The sequence below is a fragment of the Stegodyphus dumicola genome, chromosome 9, assembly GCF_044657685.1.
Source record: "Stegodyphus dumicola isolate Sdum_Otavi_A_Nest chromosome 9, ASM4465768v1".
NCBI lineage: Eukaryota > Metazoa > Arthropoda > Arachnida > Araneae > Eresidae > Stegodyphus > Stegodyphus dumicola.
In genome coordinates, this window is record NC_140776.1 from 39,255,545 (window position 1) to 39,276,291 (window position 20,747).

The 20,747-nt window shown below is 34.1% G+C and overlaps 1 protein-coding gene across 2 annotated transcripts in view; it reads left to right on the forward strand.

The window, feature by feature from the left end:
- Positions 1-1,348: 1,348 nt before the first annotated feature.
- LOC118183789 (uncharacterized) overlaps positions 1,349-20,747 on the forward strand; it is a 193,401-nt gene continuing 174,002 nt past the window's right edge. Inside the window, exon 1 of one of the 2 annotated variants that reach the window (XM_085823341.1) lies at positions 1,349-1,674. In XM_085823341.1, coding sequence (XP_085679467.1) covers positions 1,519-1,674 — 156 coding nt within the window. In that variant the 5' untranslated portion in view covers positions 1,349-1,518. The remainder of the gene's footprint in view (positions 1,675-20,747) is intronic. The other variant, XM_035353391.2, reaches the window with a different exon arrangement.

Consider the following 20,747-nt stretch of genomic DNA (forward strand, 5'->3'; position numbering starts at 1 on the left):
AGATTCAAGTCCTGGGGATGTTTCAGCCCCCCTGCTTCAAAATAGCATAATAACTAAAAGGTAGTAGACAATAATTCGTCACGACCAGGATTTGGCGACTGGATTCCTCCATCCCCAGTCGCCTTTTAAAATGGGAAGTATGTAATGTATTTTCTCCTCTTTTCGGCATGCCTTCGTGGTGTAACTGGAAGCATACTGGACGTGTATTTGTGAGGTCCAGGGTTTGAGTTTCGTCGAGAATACTGCGCATTTTCCACTTCTCCTGCTTAAAGGAAAAAAAAAAAAAAGGAACCTAATGATCTTACAACTTTATTATTTACAGGCAGAAAGACATATATTTTTAGATTTATAGTTTCAGAAAAAGAAAAGCATACTGAACTACCTATAGTATGCAATACAAGAAATAAAATAAAGATCTAACGTTTAGATAAAAAAAAAGAGCAAGTATTCTCCATCTCCCCATTATAAATATTAAATATGGCTATTAAAGTTTTGTTAATAGCTTCCAATAATAATATAAGCAACAAATTGTGGACTTTCATGTATATCTTTTATAAATCTATTAATTCCAGGTATCATTTGTCTTTTACGTGTGTCATTGGAATTCTATCATTGTAATTTTTGTTTTATTTAATAGCACGTATTTTTTAGCTGCTTTTCTGTCTAATTATAAATTTGATTTTATTTTCTGTATCAAAGGAAGCGAAATTAAAATTTTAAATACTTACAAAACTTAAAATTCCCGGACATGTAATAGTATTTTTGCATTTTAAATACATATCAGCCATGAAGGTAAAGCTATAAATTTCTAGAAAGTTTATTACTATGTTGTGTGTCTTCATAACACTACTTCTTTTCAGTTAATATCAAGATAAACAAAAAGTTATACACATTTATGTCTTCCATATAACCCTAGTTTTGATATTTATTTCTAGGTTTTATCCCCCCCCGTTTACTTCTTCTCATTATGTCCTTCTCCTACACTCTTTGTTCGATTTCATTAATTTTCGATTTACTTTTTAGAAATGATTCTTAAATATAGTTTCCTTTTACGCACGAAAGGAAAAGAACAAAAACACCTGCAAGTGCTATTATAAACAACAAGCCTTTATAAGTTTGCGCTAACTCCTGCAATTAAATATTCGCTACAACTGGTGCTTGAGGGACGGAGCGATATCCGTAAAGTGGGTCGGTTATTTCGGGGAGATTAAGCGTATCAAATAACCGCGAAGGATAGAAGCCACACTCTGTCAAAATCAGTTCCGAACTAAAGTGAACACGGTAAGCGCAGTATGCTACTCAGAATATCGATTATCTGCCTTACAGCGTCTTCCCCGCGAAGCCCACACAGTTTTTAGCCGGAGATCGAGTCGGCCGGGTGGTACTGCTCGTCCCCTCTCGAGTTCGGGCTTGCTTCCCCAACAACCGAGCGAGGCACAGAAATTCACGAGGGAAAAATCAATCATTCGTAACTTCACAAAAAATGCTTCTAATTATTTAGAGCCTTAAAAAATTTCAATGTTGAGCGTTATGACCGTAGTTCTACCACAGCATTCTAAAATCGCGGCAAGTTCAACTCAAGCTCCGGCGTCCAGCACTTCGACCCTGCCTACATCGACAACTGTAAACACAAAGCCAGCAATTCGATCGTCTGCTGCGACGTCTTATTGCCAGGTGAGAAAAACTAATTTATTTATGGCATGGAATTCTTTATAAATATTCTTTCATTTCGTTTAAAGGAAAACCTCTTACTTTCATTTTAGAAGTGGTTGAATTTGTAGAATAAACAATCATATGTTGCTATAGAATATATAACTTTTTAACAGACTATGTTATGATTTATGGACCATTTTATAGCACTGTATTATTATCATTAGAAGGTAAAGGCAAGGATAAGGATTCTGGGTTTAACATACAATGTTCATTGTAAAATATACCAAAACATATAGTTACATTTTACGGAGGAAATCAAAGAGGTATTTTAATATGTCAAACAAGAAGATTTTCAACCTCATGAATCACGATGAGATTTTTCATATTCAATAGGGTTATGAAAGAATTATATAGACTGGAAAACATCTAAGCAAAATTTTACTATAACGTAGCATAAATTCTTGATAAATATGTAATAGTTTAAATTTAAGCTCATTACAGGAAGTCGAAAAAAAAATTTTTTTCGTTCCAATCAATACTGTTTTGATCATTTCCTTTTATCATAATTTAGTAGCTTATGTAAAGTAAGTTACGAATGGAATTAAGAAAATTACTTTAACTGAGACAATAAAGCTTAATAAATTGTCTGCTTAACCTAAATTTCTATATTATCTTATCTGAATTTTGATAACAGAAAGTTTAAAAATTAATTGGTTTTAAAAAAATACTTAAAAAAATCTGAACGGTTTCAGATTTTAAATTACGTCTAAAGGGGCGTTTTTTTAATATTTTGCGTGTTCCTTTTATTTATTAAATATCTTCGCACTTAAACTATTAAATTCAGTTCAAGAGCAATATCACAAAATAATTTTAAAATGAGCATATCTTTACAATTTCCGATACACAGTCTCGCGCGCTGGAGATAAAAGTGTTTTTTCTGTACAACGTTGCCATGGCTCGCTTTGAAATACTTGAGTTTGTTCGTCAAAAATTCTTTACAAAATATGAAAAAGTTTTACAAAATATGAAATCGATAATAAAATAAATTCCAAATTTCAAATTTGAGCTTCCAGATGCCCATATTCGCAGGAGGATTACGTTATTCAAAGCTTGATAGCTCTAGGTACCGTTGTTTTATCAGAATGCGAGAAACATACATACATTTATGCAGATTCTTCATTATTTAGCTTTTTTTTTTTTTAAATATAACACAGGGCGATAATATTTGGGGAAATAGCTTGAAAAGTGGACCGACATTTAAAGTTTTCAATTCAAAATGCCAAAACGAAATTAATAGTACTTCTGGGCAAATTTCTCCTTTGGACTAAAAAACGAAAAGGGAAATTAATTTTGATATTGCTATCTGGTATGTGTTTTATCCACTTGGAAACTTCAGGAATGGAATCAATAGAAAATATTTCCAGGCTGTAAATGATAGAACCAGGGTATAGAAGCTATCCTATAACAATAGAAATACCCTGTAGTAGAACTACAGCCTTTGTTCACACATTAGCATTAACAATGATATTTAATTTTAATGATGTACTTAAGGTTTAATTTTAAAATGTTTATTTGTTTGATTATGGGAAAGTATACGAGGTTTATCAGTTTAGAATGACAGACATAAAAGCCTATATTTTAAAAAGATCAAAAAGATATCAAAAAGATAGGTTTGATACTAAAGTCCTACCACCTTCAGAGTGGCTAAGATAGCTGAATATTGGTAATTCTACTCAGGTTGAACTTCGGCGAATAGGTTGGCTGCATGGTTGGTTTTCGTGACGTTTCCCATGTGTAACAGGAAAATGAAACAAGTTCTCTTAAAAAGACTTTCACGAAGTTATCCCTCCTCTTAGGCAGATAGTCCTTGTGCGCTTTATTAATATATGGACTTGCATTTAAAATATTCTAACTTTACTAATCGTTAACGTAATAAATATGGCAGGATTTTACTATGCTGGTATGTTGTGTTTGGGAAAAATAAATTACTGCACAAGTCGACATTTTATTTAAAAATAATTTTCGTGTCTCTAATGCAATTTCTCTTCAGAATGTGCTGTTCTTTCATGTTTGTTTTATTCTCGACAGAGAAATAAATGTATAGGCTAAAAATGAATGAAAGTTGTTGATCCCCTTCTTTAAATTACTGGATTATTTTTCACTTGAATTAAATAGTTTTAAAATTGAATTTTTACTTGAGTCAAACGTCTCTTTAAATTATTTTCCCCTTGAATTAAAAAACTTTGCTTTCATATTTTTTCAGAAGCCATTATGTCTTTCATCGATTTCAGTTTACTTCTGTTAATATCAGTTGACAATTATAATGAGGGAGGGGAGAGGAATTGTAAGGAAATCGAAGAAAATGCTTGCTCTTCTACCGGAAAGAGGAATGTTCCTACCAGCATAATAAAATTAAAAATGTTTTCTTGAACACGGATTAATAAAAAGAATGTTTTATCTGCGTTTATAAATAACCGTATTAATTAAAAATTTTGAAAGATTTGTTAGTTAACTTGAAACAGTTCTTTCGATTCAAAAATTCTTTTAAAAATAATAAAGATATTTAGTTGCGACGCTTAGAAAATCTGTGGCACTTGAACGCTTCCGATTTCTATAACATGCTGACTCACGCTGGCCTAAAGTTTTGTCAGTTTAGAGTATGGACTTTGCTTGAAAAAAACAGGGAGACGTTTAGTGCCTTTCCTCTCAAGAAATTTTCTACCATACTTATAAAGATGCTTTATCTTTATACACTCTTTTGCGAAAAAAAAAAAAAAAAAACACCGGAACACCAAGAATGACTTTTGCGATCGTGACGAAATTTGGCATGCAAAAACATCTTGACCGAACATGCAAATGATCAGTTTCAAGGCAAATGAACAGGAATTGCGATTATAGCGCGCATTTCTAGTCCGCAATTCGCAAAGTATAAAATCAGTAACAGAGGCGGAAAATTTATCTTTTTTTGTTGCCACCGTTGTAATTCCGTAGAAAAGCAACTAAACATGCCATTACGACGATATCGAAGACCTTACAGACGTCGACTTCGAACGTCTAACAGACTAAACGACTTCGAACGTGGTCGCATTGTAGGGTTGCGTGAAGCTGATTGGTCGTACCGAGCAATAGGCCGCCACCTGCAGCGTACAGACACTGCTGTGCAAAGATGTTGGCAGCAATGTTTGCTAGAAGGAAACTGCAGATGTTTCCTTCTAGCAACCATTGCTCTGGATTGAAATCTCTGGAAGGCCAAGGAGCACAAATGCGAGGCAAGATAGAATGATAGTTCTCCAGGTCCGAACCGCCCCAACACTATCATTTTCGACTAGTCAACGTACTACAGCCACATCTATACCTTCCGTGGTACCGTCCACCGTCTCACGGCGTTACGCTCACAGAGGCCTTTAAAACTTTTGTCTCACAGAGGCCTTTAAAACTTTTGACACAACATCGGCGGAGTCGTCTGGAGTGGTGTTGCAGCCGATCATCATGGCTGCCATCAGACTGGCATCGTAGAGTATTCAGATATGAATCCCGCTTAACTTTTTGAAGCAGGTGACCACCGTGCACGTGTCTGGATAGGACGGGGCCAGCGGTCCCAGGCCCACCAGCGGCCGAGCGGTAAAGACGCTGAACACTGGTAGTTCGGTCCGAGGTTCGAATCCCGCGAACGGGCTGGCTGCATGGGCGTTTTCGTGGTTTTCCCCATGTGTAACGTGTATACGAGCCAGTTTCCCTTAGAAAGTCCTCCACGAAAGGCATCCCTCCCTCAGGCAGATAGCCCTAGTGTGCTTTGCCATAATTAAATACACACACACACACACACGCCAGCGGTCCCAATCAGCCTTTGTTTTACAAAGGCTGATTGGGTCTGATTGGGTTTTTACAAAGGCTGATTTGTATGTCTTACAAAGGCATACAGTCATAACCCCTGGTGGGATGGTGTGGGGCGCTATTTCTTATGACAGCAGGTCATCTTTAGTCATCCTCCATACATTTTTAAGAGCTCAACGATATGTAGATACCATCCTGCGTCCGGTTGCATTACCCTTCATGGCACATTTTCCAACAAGATAATGTCAGGCCACATACCGCTGGTATATCTCTGGACTATCACCGTGCGGCTGTTACTCTTCCTTGGCCAGCAAGGTCACCAGACCTTTCACCAATCAAACATATCTGGGACATAGTAGGCCGCCAGATTCGCGCAGCACAAAATATCGCAGATCTGGAGCGACAACTGATGAATGCCTGGTAGAATGTGTCGCAGGATGACATTAGGAACCTTTACCACTCCCCGCCTTGACGAATTCAAACATGCTTTGCCGTCAGGTGGCGGTTCGACCAACTACTAATTTGAACACTCAATGGGTGATTGTGAGCTATGACCTTGATTTTTTAATCATTTTATTATCTGCGTATGAGCTATACACATATTCAGTTTCATCAAAAACAACCACTTCCTTCGTGGTGCTTTGATTTTTTTTGCAAAAGAGTGTGCAAAAGAGATTTTTAAATTTCGTTTTTAGGGCTTAGAAATTGAAATATTTCGTGACTGAATTAGAAAATTTTACATATAAAAAAAATCTATTTCTTTAATATTTCATCGGACGCATTAAGCCACCAGGAATATGAGTTTAATGGTAATGCATCTTAAATTTTATAAATTTCAAGTAACGGTTTAAAATTTCACGGATTTTAGAATGTGTGGTTAATTATTTAAATTCTTGTTGAAGCGCTCTGAAAAAATTCTGTTTTGAGACAGGATTAATTTTCCTTCATGCAAATTGTGTTATTTACACATTCTGCTCGTCAGATAAATTGAAGATTCAATAAGACCAGTTTAAAGACTTGTTTTATTTGAAATTTCATCAAACTGTTCATTAAAAGTTATAATTTGAAACCTAGCAGAATTAACAGCTGCTTTTCGTGTTTTAGTTTTGCAGTTAAGAGCAGTTTTTCCTGTTTTGAAATTATAAAAAATTTCGCTGATTTTTATTCTGGTTGAGATAAAAGTGTCCGTGAGATCAGCTAGAGATAAAAATTAAGCTATGATATTTTGGTACTTTGTGAAACGTTTGTAACGTTTTCAAAAAAAGTAAATATAAATTAAATTTTCCGTTGTTGATATTAACGCTAAATTTGAGTTCGACACGCATTTAAAATTCAAAAAATTCCACATGTATTTAAAACTCAACAACTTTTAGATAAGAATCAAACCAACATAACCAATTAAATATAAATGTAACAGTATTAATCCTTTAAGAAATTCTAAAATTTTTTACATTTGATGCAAAACACAAGTTTTACGCAGTAAGAAAACATCATGAAAATTACTTACATAAAATGATTCTATATTTTATTTAAACTGCCAATTGAATTTCACAAATCACCTTTTTATCTTACGCATTTTAAAGTTTGTGTAGTGGGCTAATGTTATAACTCCGATTTTATAATAAAAGTTGGTATTTTCTTTCGGTCGAAAAAAATTGAATTTTTTTGGTGATTCACAATAAACCTTAAATAAGTTTTAGCAAACTAAAAATTACTGGAAGGACAAATGGTGGGATGGTGTATTTAATTATGGCAAAGCACACTAGGGTTATCTGCCTAAGGGAAGGAATTTTTTTCGTGGAGCGACTTTCTAAGGAAAACTGGCTCGTATACACGTTACACATGGGGAAAACCACGAAAACACCCATGCAGCCAGCCCGTTCGCGGGATTCGAACCTCGGACCGAACTACCAGTGGTCAGCGAGTTTACCGCTCAGCCGCTGGTAGGCGGAAGGACAAGTGAAACGAAAATACTCTGTAGATTTGTATTCCAATAACAATTTTGAATACTGTATTTTTATTTATGTTCTTTTGTTTGCATATTTGTGATGTATGTGGAATACGTTGTCTGATATTTGAATTTTAAAGCTGATTTAAATTTCTGGAAATAAGTAGCACACTGAAGTTTCTAAGGCTTTTAGATGTAAAAAAAAAAAAAAAAAAAAAAAAAAAAAAAAAACGCTCACCTTCGAATTTTGCTAGTTACAAGTTGTTCATATCACATGTTAAATTTTTTTCTTAACAGTTTTTTGGGCATTTAATGAACACCGCTCATTATTACAATCGACATTTTTTATGGATCATTCTTTTTATGGAGATTATTTTACTTCTTTAAAAGAAAAAGAAAGCAAAAATTTCTATTCATTTATATACCCCGTGGCGTGACAAATCGTGTTTGTTGAAGTTTCCTTTTTGATTACTTTAACTGTTTCAAAAGTTTCAAAATTTTTGACCTTTTCTTTGGTTACTATTTAAAATAAACCTTTTTTGTATCGCTATAATACCATCATTCAACAAAAAAAGGTCCCATTTCAGCATTAACGTTTAGTCTCTAGAAAATATGCCTTCCACCCTCGAAACAAAACAAAACAAAAATTCACTAAGCTTCTTTAAACTATTTGCATCGATAAGCGGATTATTCAGTTCTCTCTCTCTCTGGCTTTTATCGCCTGAATTTTTCCCAATTATAAGCATATAAATTAACCACCGTTAATCGAAAGCTCTGTTCTGCTAATGTTTTCTAAACGTATTGACGCTTATCCGGAGCATAAAGTGCAAAATTTAATAGTGGGATATAATGGCAGGTGTTTATTCTCTTTGACTCAGTCTTTTTGGCGGGCATATTAATTTTTATTCTGTTGTTTCAGCTTCAGTATAATCCCATTTATACGAGGGTCACTCTGGAATTTTGGATATACAGCTAAATGGTACTACTTATCAATTAAACTTATCAAATCTTAAGAGTATTCTATGTAATTTCCTCTAATATTAATGAAAATTGTTTTCGAATTGTCCGAAGATTAAATGCTTCAAACCATCCAATTCTTAAAATAGATGTAAAATATGCTTCTCTAACCTCATCAATGTCATCTTCGAAATGAAAACGAAAGTCAAGTAAATTTTGTTTTAGATTAAAAAGTAGCCCAATTCACACATAACAAGACCCGGAGAACAGGATGTATACTTATTTTAACGTTCTTTCGTCCAAGGAATTCAGATGAATCCTTACCGAATGAGAAGATAACATTATCATGAAGAAGCTTTGCCCCTAATTTTCTCTTCTTGAAGGATTTCTGGAAAACACTTAGTATGAACTAGTTAGCTGTAACTGCCTACTGTGTCTTTAATTTGATGTCTTTGACCAGTCTTTACTTCTGAGAAATTATTTTTTTCATTGTTTGCTGGTTTTTCATCATTGTTGATTTGGGACCATCAGACCCACAATTTACTTTCTTGATGTGCTGGAATGTTAAAAAAAAAAAAAAAAAAAAAAATCTGAAATGTTTCAGATTTTAAATTACGTCCAAAGGGGCGTTTTTTAACATTTTGTGTGTTACCTTTCTTTATTAAATATCATGTTCCTCGCACTTAAACCATAAGATCCAGTGCAACAGCAATATCGCAAAATAGTTTTAAAACGAGCATATCTTTAGAATTTCCGATACAGAGACTCACGCGCTGGAGATAAAAATGTTTTTTGTGCACAACGTTGACATTGCTCGCTTTGAAATCCTTGAGTTTGTTAATCAAAAATTCGTCAAAGTTTTAAAAAATAGGAAATCGATCATAAAACAAATTTCAAATTTCAAATTTGGTCCTCCACATGCTCATATTCATTGGGGGATTACGTTATTCAAAATTCGATGACTCTATGTACCGTTATTTTATGACAATGTGAGAAATATACATACATTTACGCAGATTTTCATTATTTAATTTCTTCAAATATAATGCAGGACTCTAACATTTTATGGCAACAGTTTGAAAAGTGAACCGACATTTATCCGTCCGACACAAAATGCCAAAAAAAAAAAAAAAAAAAAGGAAGAAAAGAAAAGAAAAAAAATCTGAAATCTTTCACCGATTTTATATTACGCCCAAAGAGGCGTTTTTTTAACGTTTTGTGTGTTACCTTTATTTATTAAGTATCATGTTCTTCTCATTTAAACCATAAAATTCAAATCAACAGCAACGATACAAAGTGTCGCGCGCTGGAGATAAAAATCTTTTTTTTTTTCGTATAGTGTTGCCATTGCTCGCTTTGAAATCTTTGAGTTTGTTAATCAAAAATTCTTTAATGTTTTACAAAATATGAAATAGGTAATAAAATAAATTGCAAATTCGCGCTTCCAGATGCCCATATTCGAGTGGAAAACTATTCAAAATTTGATGTGTCTAGGTACCGTTGGGTTTCACAGTGCGAGAAACATACTTGCATTCATGCAGATTCTTCATTATTTAATTTCTTTAAATATAATGAGGGGTTCTAATATTAGATGGCAACGATCTGAAAAGTAAAACATCGTTTTATAGTGGACGATGCAAAGTTCTATTTTAGAATTAATGCGGTGTCCACTAAGTAATTTAAGAGTTTCTTTAAGGATTCTGACACTCTTCCCGTTTTAGTTTTCTGTTGGTATATGGAGGCTTCATCGGCAAGCTAATTTTTTCAAATGCAATTTTTCGTGAGTAGTTTTATGTATAGCTGCGAATCAAATGCTAATTTCTTTCCATAACGTTTGGTAGGTACAGCGATTTTTATCGATTAACATTTTTCGTACCGCCGACGCATTTTCTGGGATTACAGATGACAAACGTATTCCGGTGTGTTTTTCATTCAAGAGAGAATTTTGACTTTTTGACGACATTCTGTAAAACAGTTGCATAAGATGGAGCTTCATTTTCATACACTATTTGTAAACAGTGAAAGCGTAATTCTTGATACAGCCTAATTTTAAATCACAGAAAATTACAACGCTATAATGCTCTCTCATCAGCTCCATTTTCCTTTCCTTCAAAATTTATTCCACGATAAATAAATTGTAATTGTTGCTACAAATTATCGTCTGTGAACATGAAAGAATTCAAATCTACACAGCTAACAAATAATTTTCTTTTAAGCGCACATTAGTATCTACTTCTGTCTCAAAAATTTCACCTACATATATGTTTTTCCTAATTGACGATAAATAACTTTAACTTATTTTCGATATTATATAATTGTGTTACTGAAATTTAAAACGTTATTTTATCTGTATTTACAACATTTGCAACAAATATTTTATTTCACATTGAATGTCATGTGTAAAATTAGTTTCTAACAATAGGTTGATTGCAAAATTCAATTCTTTTTTGTTTTGCTTTTTGTGCAAACTATCGTTTACATTATACAAAATTTAATGGTTAAGATGAATTTTTGTATTATAGATTGCAATTTATATATTTTTCCTATTTTCAAACTTTATTTAATTGGTAATATGCTTCTTCTAATATTTTGTTATTTCCCTTTTTACTTCCTTGTACGAAGTAAAAAGGAAGTATCGTGTAACCGCGAAAAGTTTCAGGCAGCATATTTCACCGAAAATATCCATTTTGACCGCTATCGAATGCAATTTAACGATGTTTTTGCGTGATATCTGTACGTAAGGACAGAATAAAAGACTCGTTTCCTCCAAAAAAATTATAAAACTGCTTTAAAATTAATTCTGAAGAGAATTTTTCGTGGCGTCTGTACGAACGTATGTACGTACGTACGTACGTATCTCGCATAACTCAAAAACGAGTAGCCTCAGAACGTTGAAATTTTGTATATAGGACTGCTATAACATGTAGATGTGCACCTCGTATTTTGGTTGCAATCGGCCGCACCAAACGTAAATAAATATATTTATATATATATCCACTCTGTTACCCTGCTCAGTGATATCAGTTTCTTTACTCGTATATGTTTGTAAATTGTACATTTTTTGCTTTACAAATGATTTAATTATGTTATTTTTATCTTCCGGTTAAGTTTTTTATGCCTTTAGTAAATCTGTATGCAATATTGTTAGAATTATCAACAATTTTAAAGTTGTTTAAGTGCCGCTAAGCCTTTTTTTATGGCGGCCATTGCTTGTTTACATTTGAAACAGCAGACTAGTGGATTTGTTGCCAATCTAGAGAAACATAGCTTCGCAACAACAAAGATAACGCCTTAGTTTATTGTTGCTAATCAAATCATGCTTAATCCTTTCTGGAATTTTTTCGAGGAAATAAGTGTTTAAGATTTACTTCGTAATTTTTAATATAGATATTTTGAGTTTTTATGTATTTTTTCCTTCTCGCGAAGTGAGAACTGAATTAATTGAATGAGAAATACTCAATCGTCTGTGAAAAACTGGTTCTTTTTTGTTTTGTTTGCTTAATTTCTTTTATATATCATTCTAGCTGTATTATAGTATTTGAATAGAACATGTGGCAACGATTAGATAATTCTATTCTTTAAATGATATAAATTTTGTGCATTATGAGTTGTAATATGAACGAAATATAATACTGTTAAGTGAATTTAGTGCCAGAGTGTCGCTATGGTAACAAATACTAGAGTGAATTTTAAATAATGCATTTATTCTATTGTGGTTTATGCGGCGAAGTAGATTTCATTCAATCCAATAAGTTTAAATGAAATGCAAGAAAAAATGCGTATAATTTAATATTCCGTACAAGTCATGTGGTGTACACATCAGATTTTTTACCTTTTATGTTCAAAAGAGAAACACAGTTGCAGAGGTTAGAGCTTTTAAATTTGAAATTAATTGTTAAGTAGTATTTTAATGCTATACAGGAATATAGATTTAGTTTTATGCGTTGACTATAATGAACGCTAAGAAACATTTGCATGACTTTCTCTGCGAACTTTAAATTTTCAAAATTATTAACATAAACTCTTTAGAGTGTGATATTGGAATCTGAAGTTTTCCGACCGTAATATTAAAAAAATATTAACTGCTTGTTTTAATAAAATATATAATACAAGTAAGATATTTGTATTTTGATTCCGATTCAAGTAAAGCTATTTTTAGACGAAGGAGAAAACTTGTTTACATTCCATCTCTTAACTATTTTTTTGCAATAGGCACGACAATACTATTTTGTTCCTTTTGACTTGACTCGTAACCATAGTAACGACTATTGCGTAAGATAATTGAATCCTCTAATTTGTTAAAAATCCACCAATTTTCTCTGTGGAGTGATGAAGACACATGCTACGATCATAAATGAGGTGAAGTTTGCTGTGCCCATTTTAAAGCAACAGACTAGAGTAGGGATGAGCCAGCCACACGAATAAGCAGTCGATTATTGGAATAAAAATCTATCTGTGAATTTAATTATGCATCGAATAATCGAAGTCTTATCATGTGGCTTATAAAGATATATGTTTTATAATTCTTCGAGATACACATTTCAAATCTGAATGCTAAATGAATGGAATAAAGGGAAATTCGCAAACATTCGCCTTTTAAAACCTTGCTTATATATGATTCAAAGAAATATTTCTCAATCTGGTGGTTTATGAATTAGGCGAGGAAGCTACAATATTAGACGCAGTACTCAGATCTCAGGAATACATGACAAACGCAAAACGACAAGAAAAATGACCCATGTTGGCACACAGACATGTGTTGAAAGAAAAACTTCAAGAATAGTATACGAAAATACGTGAATGGAAAAAGAGAAAAAAAAATCTTTTTTGTTATCAGTGAAACGTCTCAATCACAAATGCCTTCCATAGATAATAAAAATATTTGAGAAACTCGAAAGAGAAATTGATTTACATAAAAGCTCTTAAAGAAAACTAAGCGATGATTTCCAACATCCTTCATTGCAGTAGAATCGAAACTCAAATGCTACAGGTTGTGAAATTTAAGATTAAAAGAACGCATTTTTTGTATCTGTAACGTTAGTGCCACGCGAATAAATGAAACTTTAGTTTGATTGGCTATATTTTACTTTACTTCAGTAGTATATGGTCAAAACCTGTGAATGAATTCGTGAGGTTTTTAATTAAATGATAGAAGCATCTGATTATATGAAGTATTTTTTTTTTCAAAAATGCAGTATAGTTATATTAAAAACATATTTTATTTGACTTCAGTAGTAATTTAGTCAAAAACTGTGAATGAATTTGTGAGCTTTTTAATCACGATGGAAGTATCTGAATATATGGAGTATTTTGCTTTTCAAAAACGCAGTATAGATATATTGAAAACACTTCATAGAAATATTGGAAAATCCAAATATACACCTTCCATACTCCCGAAAAATAATGCCTTGTAATCGATTGCTGTTCTATTTAAGGAAACTGTCATATTGTGGACAACACCGGCATAAATGAAAATAATTCACTCACAATGTTTTGACCATTTCTGGATTGTAGTCTGTCATAGAAATCTTTTATGGGTCTTAATATCCAGCTTCACATACATATTTCCTTCAATAACTTTTGATAAAATATATTAGTAGACTAGATTATAGTCACTTTAATAACTATATTGTACACTACAATATACTAAATTAATATATTAAATTTAATAACTATATTGTATACTATAGTATACTAAACTATTATATTCAGTTCAATAAGCTAAAAAGAGATAAAAATTCAGTTAAAATATTACGAATAATACGTCTTTTCATTAAAGTACATTCACAATTTTATTGTATAGTATCACGTTAAAATATATTTTTATGCTACGGCCCATTTGTTATTATGACAAACCTGTACAAATGAATTAATCTACATAGTCCTGTTCAAATACTATGCAATCGATATATTAATCTATGTAAGTCCTGGACTAATCTATGCAAATGCTGTTCAATGAGCCCTCGCCGGGACACGAACCTGAACCTCTCGAATATGCACCGAGTGTGTTACCGTTAGGCCACGAAGGCATGCAGAAAGAAGGGAGAAAATCCCTTTTAAAGGGCGACTGGGGGATTAGGGGATCCAATTGCCAAATCCTAGTGATGAAAAATCATCATCCATCAGCTTTTAGTTTGGGCGCCACTGTAGAATGATTAGGTACTTTTTCTGCGGGAGACATGAAAAATGAGCAATATCCTCGCCGGAACTCGAATTTGGACGTCTCGAATATGCGCCGAGTGTAGCTAGCTTTAAACAACGAAGCAGTTTGAAGGCAAACACACGCTACTGAGGATTCTTCAGCTCTTCTGCTGAAGTAAGCGAAACCTTCCTTTAAATACTCTTTCTACCTCAATCACATGTCACGCGATACTAAAACGTTATTCTGGTAGGCAACAGTAGAGGGGAAACGAGAATAAACAGTAAAACGTGTTTAAAAAATTAAAACAACTGTTAGAAACTTAAAATAACTTCTACAACTTATTTAAGCAGAACATCATATGCAAACTAAATGTATTTTAAGTATGACCGACAGATCAGATGTTAGATAATATTCCATGGGTTATTTCTTATCATATCCTTACAGTGCAAGCACATTTCTTAAAATATTAGAATTTAATGTTGATTCATATTTTCTTTTTGCTTTCTTTTCCCGATTCGTCAATTAACTCCGCGAGCAAATATATTAAATTTCGCGAATATTGCAGATGTTTGCAATTAACTTTTATTCGCACCAGTAAACAAGTTTGTAATCGCTAGTATAATTTCTTTTGATGCCTTTATTTGCGTTTTTTCCTCTAATATTTAAATCAACAACTTTATCGCATTCATTTTTTTTCTCTTCCTTCAGGCTTTTTGCAGAAACTGCCTTTCTTAAATTTTCTTTAGCAAAAAACATATCTTTATAAACATATTTTTCTGTTGGTTACCTTACAATTAAAGGAATGAAAGTAAACATTTTAAAACATGTTCTTTTCTATAAAAATTAATTATATTAGAAGTAATCAGAATGGTTTATCTTAAATTCTCCACAAAAAATTCAAAATTATAAACCCCTTTTTTATTTCTTTGATATTTACATTTTAAACCATTTCTTTTATTGTTTCAGTAATAGCGTCGAAAAAGAGTAAGTCATAGCTTTCCTTATATGTTAACATTCCAGTCTTTTCAAAGAATGAGAGAGAGAGAGTAATGTGCATATTCCTTTACTCTGCCCGGGCAAACGAGCAGCAGAGCGGTAAAGTCGCTGAACACTGGTACGTCGGTCTGAGGTTCGAATCTCGCAAACGGGCCGGCTGCATGTGCTTTCCGTGGTTTTCCCCATGTTTAACGTACGTATCAGTTCCTCTTAGAAAGTTCTCCACACGAAGGCTTCCTTCCCTTAAGCAGATAGTTCTCGAGGCTTTGCCGTAATTACATAAAAAAAGAAACCAAGCCTTTACTGTACCCAAAGATGTATGTGGCTGCTCCAGAAATAACTGTAAATGACAGTAACTGTTATGTAATCAACTGTGCAGTTCTTCAGGCAAATTTATTATGGATGTAGACAAAATCTCGAACCATGCATCTAGTTCAATGGAAATTTCACCATAAAAATAAAGCAAAATGATGATAATATAACGTATTTAATTTCTGAACATCTTTGCTTAGTCTCCCGCTGGCATTACAATGAGATTTTATGTGATAAGCCTGTTGTTGTAACAAACTGTAGCCAGTTGCGTCACTGTCTATATTGAGTTCGCCGACTTTAGAAACGTTGTGGTGGTAATAAGAGCAGTTAGAGCTACAGTTCCACTTAAAAAAATATAGTGCAAAGTCGTCAGCTAGCATGATGTTTTCTAGGCTCGATTAGACTATACAGTTCAATACATTAGCGTAAAGAAGCATAATTCAGCTTTAGTGCATCAGTTCCAACAATAACTTTTGATATTAGAAAACAATATATCTAGTGCTGTGAAATCGCAATATCTTTTAGAATAGCTAAGCGTGTTTAATTTAGTTGGATTGCTTATAACATAAAATTCTTTTGATTGTTTGCCCACCAGCGGCCGAGCGCTAAAGTCGCTGAACACTGGTAGTTCGGTCCGAAGTTCGAAGCCCGTGAACGGGCTGGCTGTATGGAGTTTTCTGGGTTTTTCCCTTGTGTAACGTGTATAAGAGCCAGTTTCCCTTAGAAAGTCCTCCGCGAAGGCGTCCCTTCCCTTAAGCAGATAGCCCTCGAGGCTTTGCCATAATCACACACACCAAAACTTTTTATTCTTTTTTTATATGTTCCAAAGTTCAGAGTTAACCATAATTTTTGTTTCTCTAAAATTAATTTATGAATTTTTGCAGCAAATTTGGTGCCTCTTCTGGTTGTTTACTCGAAGCAGGTGAAGACCCTTCTCCTAGCTGTGCATTAACCCTTTCGAGACGGTGTGCCTTTATTTAAGACGTTTTCTCGAGACAGATGGGCGTCTAAAGGAATCAGCTTACAGGTCGGGATTTTGCGTCGCTAAGCCTAACTTTAGGGAAAATATACAAAAAAGAAAAGTTAAAGTCCTAAAATCATAATTTTTGATACCTTTTTAGATTTTTACTTAAGCTATCACACACAATAAAATTAGCATTTGCTAATATTTTCCCTATATTTTGCACAAAAAAAAAAACGTGCTTACTTTGAAAAATAATTTTCGGAAGCTCAATTCAAATTATTCCGACATTTTTAATTGACAAAACGCATTAATAAACTTTGATAAAAATAAGCAAGAAAGACCATTTACAAGAAGAAGTAATAAAATTTTTCACGGGAAGTGGAAGGCAGGCACTCAGTGAGCTCAGTATCTGACAAATTATCCGTATCAGAATCACTAGTAATATTGCTATCGTAATAACTCTTTAGCAAATGAATCATGACTCTCATCACTGATTGACTGATTTACCTTAGTGTAATGATAGCTTCCTCTGATAACAACAACAAATTCCTAAACCGCTCCTGCTACTGAAAGCAACTGCGGCATTTTGTAATGATTGTTGGCAGTAAAAGTGGGTTTGAATCTACGCTTTTAGACACTCCGTTATCGCACTTCGTATTTGGCAGGAGGAGATAGGTGCTAAGTAGCAAGGTGGGCAGATGCCAATAGGCTAAAACGAGGCAGAGCACGTCAGCTGAAAAAAGGGGGACTCAAAGGAAAACCAAACGACTGAAAGAGGAAGGGGTGGCTTTCGGCTAAAAAAGGGAAGAAGCAAAAAGCTAAAAACTGGTTTAAGAAGGAGAGAGCCTTCAGGGCTAAAAAAGAAGGAGTACAAAAAACACAAAAAGAAAAGCCAATAGACCAATAACATAAGGCAGAGCACGTCAGCTGAGGAAAGGAGGATTCAAAGAAAAGCCGAAAGGCTGAAAGAGGAAGGGGTGCCTTTTGGCTAAAAAAGGGAAAAAGCAAAAAGCTAAAAAATGAGGGGAGAACAAACAACAACAAACAAAATAGGATAAAACGAGGCAGAGCCCCTCAGCTGAGGAAAAGGGGACTCAAAGAAAAACCAAACGGTCGAAAGAGGAAGAGGTGGCTTTCGGCTAAAACAGAAAAGAAACAAAAAGCTAAAAACTGGTTTAAGAAGGAGAAATCCTTCAGGGCTAAAAAAGAAGGGGAACAAAAAACACAAAAAGAAAAGCCGATAGACTAACACAAGGCAGAGCACGTCAGCTGAGGAAAGGGGGACTCAAAGAAAAGCCAAAAGGCTGAAAGAGGAAGGGATGTATTTTGGCTAAAAAAAGGGAAGAAACAAAAAGCTAAAAAAAGAGGGAGGACAAAAACTACAACAACAAAAAAAATAGGATAAAGCTAGGCAGAGCACATCAGCTGAGGAAAGGGGGACTCAAAGAAAAAGCAACCGGCTAAAAGAGGAAGGGGTGCCTTTCGGCTAAAATGAGGGGGAACAAAAAAAACTTCAAAGATCTATAGGCGAAATGAAGCAAAGCCTATCGGCAAAAGGGGGCGCTGAGAAGGAAGACCAAACAGCGAAAGGGAAATAGAAAGCTTTGCAAACTTAAAAGCAAAAAAAAAAAAAAAAAAGGGAGGAAGAGTCATGACAGCTAAAACAGGAAGTGAAGAAATGAGCTTTTTTTTTTTTTTAAATAAATCAACATATATACATAAATGAAAACACAGGTAGCCCTCCTACAACACGGCATTCTGTAACACGGTTTGGCTCTAACACGATAAGAAAATTACCCAAGCAATCGAAGAAATTTAACGAACTTCGAAGTTTTGCCATATTGTGCAAAGCACCCATATAGTCACTTAACACATAAAAATCCTTGTTTCGTAAGTTCTGCCAGTTGTCTTTCAAGATCCGCTACCCGTGCGAACAAGTGTCCTCAAATGACTCGTATGAACAAATGTCCTCAGATGACCCGTGTGAACAAATGTCTTCAGATAACAAGGAAGAAACCTCACTATCGCAGAAGATGAACAATATGAGATCACAATAACTGCTCTAAAACGCACAACCTGTACGTTCGGCTTCCAAAATTCGAATCCTCGTCTCCATGGCCTGAAAACAAAATTGTCTCATGCTACTGGTCGGCAGTCTGCGTCGAGCAATGATGTGTTAAAGAATAACTTTTTCGTCTTTAAAACATTAAGTTTCAGCCCCCAAACATGTCCGATAAAGATAAAAAAAAAAGTTTAAGTAGAAATTCCATCTTTAGAAGCACAGGTACAAATTTTCAACCGTCTTTTAAAAGGAGAAAAGGCATCGCACATTGGAAAAAGTTTTAATTCGAATGAAGAAACAGTCCGGCCTATTAAGAAAAATGGAAAAGAAATAAGAAGTGCAGTTGCTGCAGGATCTTTGAAATCCACAAATCGTGCAGTTCGCCCTCGGGGGGGGGGCTTCAAAAATTGAGAAGATGGAAAAGGCACTCAACATTTGGATTGATAATAGCTGTCAAAAAAGAATTTCGTTGGATGGTAATATCATAAACAAAAAGCACTCAAAATTTTCAAGCACCTCAAAGAACACGGAGAACCCTCTGTCAACCCATATTTTCTGTTAAGTAAAGGTTGGTTCGAAAATTTCAAAAAGTGTTTTGCAATTCATAGCATAAGAATTCAAAGAGAATCTGCATCGGCTGATTATGAAGCTGCTAGGCCGTTTCCTGAAAAAAATTTAAATATTATAGATGAATAAGGATACACTGCAGTTCAAGTTTTCGATGCCAACAAAACTGGGCTTTGGTGGAAAAAAATGCCCAGTAGAACCTTTATATCGAAAAAAGAAAGAAAACTGCATCCTGATTTAAAATGTCTAAAAATTGTCTAACGCTACTTTTGTGCAGTATATGGGTTAATGGGTTATTCAATTATGGAAAAGCACACGAGGGCTATCTGCCTAAAGGGAGGGATGCCTTACGTGGAGAACTTTCTAAGTTGTGCAGTATATGACTTTGGACTTTATTACAAAACCCTTGTTTGTTTATAAATCTTTAAATCCTCCTGCACTTAAATGCGTAAATAAAACACCTTTCCAACATTACAAAACCCTTGTTTGTTTATAGATCTTTAAATCTTCCTGCATTTAAAGGCGTAACTAAAACACCTTTCCAATGTATTGGAAAGCAAATCCGATCTTGGGTAGCTGGGAATATATTTAAAGATTGGTTTTTAAATTGTTTTGTGCCAGATGCTGAACCTTATTTAAGGAAAAAAAAAAATGAGCTTCAAAGCGATTAATACTATTAGATAATGCTCCATGTCATCCACAAGATTTGAATCATCCCAATGTCAAAATACTGTTCCTACCACCTAACACTACTTCGCTACTCCAACCACTGGATCAAGGTATTATTTATACCTTTAAAACATATTACGTAAGAAGAGCATTACAGTAGATTTTAGACGTAACCGATTCAAAATCAATTAATGTAATGGAAGATTTGAAGACATTTTCAATCAAGAACTGAATCGATATCGTATCTTTGTCGCTGAAAGAACTGAAAGCCTCAACGTTAAATGCATGTTGGAAGATATAGTCCTCTTCAGTTGAAATAGAAAACGTCCGTGAATCGTCAGAAAATGAAACTGGTGCCATATTAGAACTTGCTAAATCAATCAAAGGCGAAGGTTTTGTGAACATGGCTATTGAGGACGATCAAGATTTATTAGCGGAAGAAGAAATTGACGGAGATTTGAAAGAAATGGCATTCGAAGCTGTAAATCAAACCGCTTCTGAAGACACTAACACTGATGAAGATTGTGAAGTTAATAATTTAACATTATAAAATTAAACGAAGGCCTACGCTTAGCTGAAAATCTAGAGTTATTTTTTTGGAGTGCATCTCCTTCCGCTGAAATAAGCCGGAAATTCAAAAGGG